We start from the raw sequence: 8,237 nt of genomic DNA on the forward strand, positions 1-8,237 counted from the left end.
TGGGGACATGGACAGGCCACCTCTGGGAGCTGAGGAACATGAGGACATGGACAGGCCACCAAGGGCAGTCTCKGGCTCTGCCATGAGTGTGACACTCACCCTGCAAAGCCCAGCTTCCCACGTGCTGTCCTCCTCCAGGCTGAGCTTTGGGCATTCCTGAGTTACCTCTGTTTCAGACGGAATAGCTTTACCCAGGAATTGCCTCCTGCTCAGGAGGGAGCTTGGGGAGTTTCCTGTGTTGGAAAGCATCCAGGCTGTGTTGGCACAGCCCCAGAGGGACACTGCAGTGGCAGAGGCACCTGGCTGTGCAGCAGAGCCACAGGTGCCTGTCCCAGCCAGGCTCCTCGGGCACAGCWCAGCTCTGGAGCATCTGTGAGCCCCGTGCGAGCACACCGAGGCCACATCCTGCTGCTGGGGACAGGGCTGGCACCCCAAACCTGTGATGTGCTGGCCACAGAGCAGCTGCACGGGCAGGAAACAGCCCGTGGCCCCAGCAGGTGCTTCCCCTGCACACACACGGCTGCTGCACAGATGCCTCACCTCATGTAAACACCGAGCACATCTTTCACCACTTCACCCTTTGCTGTTTGCATCACTGAGCTGTGAGCAGCACAGGGAGGGTAAGGTGAGGTCAGGAGGAGCAGAGCTGTCTGTGTGCATGGTCAGAGTGAACAGGAAGGCTCTGGGGCTCTTCAGAACTGCTCTGGAAGGGCTGGGAGGRGCTGCACAGCCTCTGCTGCTGGGGTTTTGTGGTCACAGCTCACTGCTCTGCTAGTGAGGAGGAGCCCTTTGTGTGTATAARTGAAAAAGGCTGCTTTAATATTAAACAAGTCGTAACTTCTATCATCCAAGTGTTCAAATAGCAATTGGCAAAGCAAAGAGCAGAGCTGGGGGTGATGGCAGCGGGCCCCTTCTCTCCCTGTAGGAATGAATTCCTGTCATGGTCTGTGAGCTCTTCAAGCATTTCTTCAYGGCTTTGCAAGTTTGTTCTGCTTTTAAAGCATTTTCAAGTGTCCCCTTAACCTCGAGAGGTCTTTTCTGCTATTTTTTCCTCCTCAGAGAATGATTCACAGCAGAAAGATCAGGGCCATCAGGTCCTTGCCTTTTCATCTACTGCTCTATCAGGAACTTCATTTCTCCTGCAGTATCTGAGTGAAATCTCCTCTGAACTCTGAGTCAGTGGCAAATTTCCTGTTGATTGCAATAAAGTGTGAAATTCTGTCCTTGCGGGTGGAGTGGGGCAGTGCAGAAAATAGCACAATCTCTCTGAGGTGTGCATCACACTGACAAAAGTGAGAGGGTGAATTCAGGAAGGATATTGGGGAGAAATTCCCCCCTGGGAGGGTTTGAGGCCCTGGCACAGRGTGCCCAGAGCAGCTGTGGCTGCCCCTGGATCCCTKKSAGYGCCCAAGGCCAGGCTGGACATTGGGGCTGGAGCAGCCTGGGACAGTGGGWGGTGTCCTTTGAAATGTCCCTYCCAACCCAAACCATTCCAGGTAAAAGCTCAAATTGTACCTCAGCWTTCAGGAATGTGAAACAGCTTTTACTGTAATATTTTACTAACGTTTTATGGACAAACTTCACTGTCGTCTGGGGTTAACTAAACGCCAAAACATAATTCCATTAGCAATTTGCCAGTGGTGAATTTTACTGGCTTTGTTTATCYAAAGCAGCTGTATTTGTGGGCTTTTTCAAGGGGTTGTTTGCCATCTAGTGGGTTRTTGGGACTTTGCAGAAAAGCCTCAGGAGGGTTATTTTTGTATCACCCCATCAGCCTCAGGACAGGCAAAAGGGACATGGACACCGAGAACCTTCCCAGCAGAAAGGGAGGGAAGTCAAAGTGAGAATAAGTGGGCCAGATTTTCCTTTCTGATATAACAACAGCAATACTGAACACAGCAGACACTGCCACTGACAGCCCAGAAGCCACTTGTAACAGAAGGATTTGGTTTTTTTAGTAATTAGTTCTAGGTGTCATCAATAAGCTCCCCATCCCCAGAGCACCAAGAGAGAACTGGTATTTAACTTACACAAGGTGAACATTGCCAGGGTGTGCTGGTGTTTAAATTCAGCCTGGGATATCCATATCTCTGAATGTTTTCAGTTCCTGTTAGTTAAGGGAATTRCACAAGGGAATAAAATTAATTTCAAAAATCATRTTAATAGGTCTTTTATAGGGATATGGGAAGACATTTTGGTAAGGATTGACAGAAATAGGTATTTCTACCTTTATGAGCAAAGCTCCCCCACAGAGTACAGTGTCCTATATTAGAGTAAGGCTTTTCTTTAATAAAAATTTCCTTCTGTCAACACTATTGAGCAATTCTGTCAGTTATTTTGGGAACAGATCAGTCTGAACTAGAAGATGCTTCAAAATGCTTTAAGCTTTCTCTAGTTTCTGGAAAGACTGGCAATATAATTTTCTAGTATTTCCCTGAACTATTAAAACATGAGTTTTGGCAAGTATATGCAATAATAATGTTCAGCAATCTCTGCAAAGGCTTTTGCAAAGTTCAGGTGAAAGAAACTCTAATAAATTACTGAGCTGTCTCTTTTACAGGGCCTTTACCCAGCAGGAGGCAGCACTTYACTGCAAAACAACCCAAAACTTCACAGCATTTGTGTGTGACCTCAGSTAAAACTCAATTTTGAGGTGAATTAAACTGGAAAAAAAATCAAAATAGCACCCACGGTGTCGTGCCTGTCTCCAGCAGCTTTGACAGGTTATACAGAAGGAGGGAGTGGATCCCGCAGTTCTGATCCTCCCCGAGCAGGGAAGGGCAGCAGAGGGGCTCAGCCCCTCCAGGAAGAGGATGGGAAGCTCAGGGAACTTTAAAAGGGAAATTCCACATTTCTCCTGCCCTTGGAAGTGGACTGTGCAATTTGGACTGTGCAATTTGGACTGTGCAATTTGGACTGTGCTACTCAAGGATGATGGCAGGTTCCAAGTGTGTTAATTCTGATTTTGAGGCCCTTTAGTGCCTGGAGGTGTTGCCAGGAGGGTTGGAAGGAATATTCTGACCCTGCTGTGCAGCAGAACCAAGCGCTTGGTGATTCTACGCTCCAGCCATGCTGGGTGTCTGCTCTGGTGGCACAGTGGAGCTCCAGAAGGGATCAGCATAATTTGGTTGATCCCTTTAAGCCCTTTTTCAGACACAATTATCAAGAGAAAAGTTACAATTACCTATAATTATCATTTTCACTGCACTGGAGCTTAATAGAAAAGTGGAATGACTCAGGCAGCTGAAAGTCTCAGCCATGCCTTGAGCAGTTCTGTCTCTCCCATGCCCACACCACACCAAAATAACCAATTTAGGATTTCAGACTGATGTATTGCACAGGCTGGGCTCCCCCAAATTATTGCCCCTTTCCTCGGCTGACTGGAGCAGAACAAGCCTGTCCCTAGAGCTCTTTGCTCTTTGGGATGAGGTGGCCTTTGAGGTCCCTGTGAGSCAGCCCATTGCAGGGCTGTGATTCTGTGTGCTGAGGCACAGCCATGGACAGCTGGACAAACAGGCTCTGCTCTGCCTGAGCACCACCTGCACTGGAGCAAAGGATCCTCACACTCGCTCCTTCAAAGCAAAAACAACACCCCTGGCCACCAATGTTTTCCCTTGGGCTGGAGGCCCCAGAGCACACCAGGCWGAGCCCTCTGGTTTCAGATCTGCTCCGTGACACGTGGCCTTCTCCTGTTGTTTACCCTCASAGAAAGCCTCTCTCCACCAAAGGCAGGGCCTGAGCCTTTGTCAGGAGCGTTATGGGGTAACGCAAAGTTATCCTTTATGGAAAATCCCTACAAACAAAGGACCCTCTTACAGACACAKCTTTTCCAGCAGGAGCTGCCAGTGGAAAGCAGGGTTTGTTGCTCCTGACCTGGAGGCTTTGGTGTTCCTTCTGTGGGATTTTCAGTGACCTTTACCCACTCCCTGGGTGGTGAAACCACATCCAAGGCAGTGGCTGAGCAGTGCCCGGGAGTGGCTGCGGTGCCACCAACCCCAGCGAGCCACCTGCTCTGACACTGCCACAAAAGCCTGGGCTGGCTGGGAAGGAGCCCTCRGATCCAGAGTCCCCATCCATCCCCTCTCAGACACACAGCCACCACATGTCCGTGTTGATTTTCCTGCTGAGGAGGAGCCTGAAGGGAAGGGCAGGGGCAGAGGTCAGGAGGCAAAGCTTGGCTCTTGAACAACAGCCACAAACAATAGCTATTGTGGAAATGTGGATTTACTTTGTCCTAAAAAAAACAGCTGATTTCGGTGTGTCCTAAACGGTGCAGTTAGTCAAACACAGGATTATCATAGAATGATAAAAGGGTTTGGGTTGGGAGGGACCCAAAGCCCATCTGTTCCCTGGGCAGGGCCAYCTTCYACTAGCTCAGGTTTCTCCAAGCCCCACCCAGCCTGGCCTTGGACACTTCAGGAATGGGGAGCTGACATCCCCAGGAGATGGACAGAACATTTATACTACAATGTCCATTGTGGTAGAAGCAAATAAATCAAAATCTTTTGATGTCCTGGCACCGTGTGAGAGCTGCCAGGGCTCCCTGGGGCCAGGGGGATCTCCTGGAGGGGCTGGGACTGGGATCACTGGGGTGGGACAGAGACCCTGGGCGGGGGCACGGGGGGTCCGGGGTGGGGTCCTGGGTTGGGGTTCTGGGTTGGGATCCTGGGTGGGGATCCTGGGTTGGGGTTCTGGGTTGGGATCCTGGGTGGGGATCCTGGGTTGGGGTTCTGGATGGGGGTCCTGGGTGGGGGTTCTGGGTTGGGATCCTGGGTGGGGGTCCTGGGTTGGGATCCTGGGTTGGGGTTCTGGGTTGGGATCCTGGGTTGGGGTTCTGGATGGGGGTCCTGGGTGGGGGTCCTGGGTTGGGGTCCTGGGTTGGGGTCCCAGGTGGGGCCAGCCAGGGACATCCACGTCCTGGCAAACCCAACCCCATCACAAACTGTTCGGAGAGCTCCAGGTCATTTCAGTGATTCATTTCAGTCAAATGAATCCAGTCTGAGGTTGGTTCTTTCTTTGCCTAATTAGACAACGGGGAGATTTATGGAATAACTGAGCCAACTCAATGGAGCTGTGATTTGACATYTAATTCATCAACGTCCCGCTCCTTCACAGGTGCAGCACAAACCCTTCCTAACTGCTGCAGGCATCTCTCCTGTTTCTATGGAAAAAAAACCCTTTCAAACCCCATTTCTTGTTTCCTCCTGCCACTGGAGCACGAAAAGCCACAGGAATTCTGTCGCTGCCCCCAAACAGCAGAGGTGATGTTACAGGGTGGTCACATCCCCCAGTCCCACGGGATGGCCTCGGTGCAGGCTGCTGGAGGCACTGCTGGTTCCTGATGTTATGGGGTGGTCACATCCCCCAGTCCCATGGGATGGCCTCGGTGCAGGCTGCTGGAGGCACTGCCGGTTCCTGATGCTGCTGAAAGTTCGGGAAGCAGCTTTTCTCACCAAAATACTGCTGGCTGCCAAGCAGGTGCTGCAGAGTGTCATGGGGAGGGAAGGGGTTGTGTTCTGCAGCTGGCCAAGCCCAGGGAGGGCAGGGAGCTCTGAAGGTCCCACCAGGACACGCAGGGACCCAAAAAAAGCCTTGGCCCTATTAGAGTTAATGGGAATTGTGCGTTTGACCTCGGCGAGGTGAAGGATTTTACCCGAGGAATATTAGTCATCGGCATCGGGATGAATTAGAGCACTTGTCAACAAGAAGCAGGCAAGGTTGGTCCCGTGGGTGGCTGAGCTGGGAGCTGGAATAGCTGCAGAAAGAACGTGCATTTATTCCATCTGTCCCCATGCCGCGATCCCTCGGCTGCTCCGCTCCATCCCTGTCCAGCGCGCTGGGGAACRCTCTGTTCGGGGAGGAGGGGGGAATTGCAGGGTAACATTTCCTTGGAAAGCKTCCCAGAGCCGGGCTCAGCTCTCACAAACACACCCTGGGGAGGCAGTGCTGGTGCACAGCCCATGGTTCGTGTTTGTATTTCGAGGAAATCCCGTCCGGTGGAGGCTCCGGGAGTGTGGGGGGCTTGGGGCGCACACCCGGCCAGTGTGGCTTTGGAAATCCTGCTGGGTCTGGAAAATGTGGCCCACCAGGGGCTCAGCAGCACAGCAAAAATGGCAAAAAAAAGGTTAATTTTTGTTTTCAAGCACAGGCAGCTCAGCACTGGGGAGGGAAGAACAATTCAAGCAGGAGGTTCGTGGGTGAAGGCTCTGGTTTGTCCCTGACGCTGAGGGTGTGACCCCAACATCCCATCCCATCCCATCCCATCCCATCCCATCCCATCCATCCCATCCCATCCCATCCCATCCCATCTCTGCCTGTCTGGGCAAAAAAAACTGACCAGCACGGCCCAGGTAGGATCAGAAAGAACTGTTTGCAAAGTCCGCACAAGAAGGAGCACAGGAACTTATCAGGGAATAATAGAACAAAATAGAATATTTGAAAGACAATGATTTTCTTGAGAGCAACAAAGAATTAGCTGAGGTAGTTCCATTTGTTAAAGCAGTCAATGATTRGCTATCATTTGCCTGGCTAAATATCACTCATTTTCATCTTTATCTTACAAGCWCTTACCATGGAATTGCCTTGTCCTTCACGTTCCTCTGAGCTGCAGGAGCTGCTGTTGTTACTCGTGGTGTAACTGGGCCTGGGAGCAGCTGTGAGGACCATGTTCCCTTCAGGAATCGCAGCCTGGTGTGGGTTGGAGGGCTCAAAGCTCACCCAGTGCCACCYCTGCCATGGGCAGGGACATGGGCAGGGCTACCAACATGCTCCAGGTGGATATTTAAATCCAAAACGCTTTGGATGTTTAAATCCAGAGTGTTTCGATACATGTTGTTTGAAAACCAATAAAAGCTATTTATACATTTGCTTGAGAAGCCCCCTGCTCTCATCCTCCASTGCATTGATGATCTCTGTGTTTCTCCTTTTAGGAGGGTGGCTGGAGGAAGTTGCCAGCTGAATTTCCCTTTCATTTTCCTCCAACTTTTAATTGAAGTCAGGAGAAGTGTGCCTGAGCTCCCTATTTTGGGGAAGGATTTTCTGGCACAGCAGCCGGGGTGGCTCCAGCTCCAGAGCTCTGCCTTCCATATTGTTCCCATCACAGGAGGCTGAAGGAAGGATGAGAGTGCCTGGTGAGAGCCAAGAGCTGGGGACAAGGCTGGGGACAGCAGGTGAGGCAGAGCCCGTTTGTGCCATCCCCTCGGTGACATCGTGACATCGGTGACATCGTGACATCTATGACATCGTGACATCGATGGTGTCATTTGAGGTGGCAGGGGACACTCAGCTCCTGTCTCTGTAAAAGCTGGTGATGATGGCCAGGGTGGGTGAACCCAGGGGGAATTGCAGGATGTGATTCTGGAACTCAACACCATAAATCCACATCCCTGTAAATGATTTAATGCCCCATGGACTCGGTGTTGCGTCTGTGGGCGAGGTGAGGATTTGTTGGTCCAGGTATTGAAAATTAAATGAACAAAACCTCCTTTGCTCATGTCCCAGAGGATTCTCCTGTGGAAATCTCCCACTGAGTCTGGCCTGTGGAATTGCACAGCTTCTGTAACTGGATTTGCCTTTAACAAGGCTCTGATCGCTTCGCCACATTCCATGATCTGACACTCATCTCCATGGTTTGGTCAATACAAGGATTTTCAGGAATTTGAACATTTCAGGCTCTCTCCCAAGAGCATCAGGAAGTCTGGAGCCAATTTGGAGCTTTTTAGATTTGCTCCCCAGCCTGCAGTCCCTGTGATGAGCCCACGTGTGGCCTCAGCATCCTCCTGCACGTTCCCTGCTCCAAACCTGCGTCCACTCAGTGGAAGATACATGTTACAGGAAAAAGAATTTTTTCCTCATTTTTCCACATGTCTGGCAACAATTTTTTTCCAAAAAATATATTTTGCTAGTTTGGAAAATGTTCAAATTTTATTTCTACTTAGCCTTGAGTGATTTCTGAGCTCATTTCTTCACTTGCAGGTTTCTCATTCTTTTCCCCCCACCTCTTTTTCTTTCAGTCTCTTCCACAGCATTTCCTCCACTTTGGAATCATTTGACAGTAACAAAGAAAATCAAACAAACTGGGAATTTACCAGATTTGCAGAAATTCTAAAAAGTTACAGAATGCAGAGGAGAATTAAAAAAAAAAAAAGGAAAATAAAATTTTAAATTTACATTCCATTATAAAGTGGAGCAAAAGCAGGAAAAAGTCAAACCAGTTAAATATTTAAAATAATTCTCTG

The 8,237-nt window shown here is 50.1% G+C and overlaps 1 protein-coding gene across 1 annotated transcript in view; it reads right to left on the minus strand.

Annotated features, from left to right (window-relative positions):
- Nucleotides 1–6,673: 6,673 nt before the first annotated feature.
- VEPH1 (ventricular zone expressed PH domain containing 1) overlaps nucleotides 6,674–8,237 on the minus strand; it is a 44,707-nt gene continuing 43,143 nt past the window's right edge. Inside the window, exon 14 of the mRNA XM_057383808.1 lies at nucleotides 6,674–6,687. Within this exon, the coding sequence (XP_057239791.1) occupies nucleotides 6,674–6,687 (14 nt within the window). The remainder of the gene's footprint in view (nucleotides 6,688–8,237) is intronic.

This window comes from Malurus melanocephalus, unplaced genomic scaffold (assembly GCF_030028575.1).
Source record: "Malurus melanocephalus ecotype Western Australia unplaced genomic scaffold, MMel_1.1 scaffold_660, whole genome shotgun sequence".
Taxonomy (NCBI): domain Eukaryota; kingdom Metazoa; phylum Chordata; class Aves; order Passeriformes; family Maluridae; genus Malurus; species Malurus melanocephalus.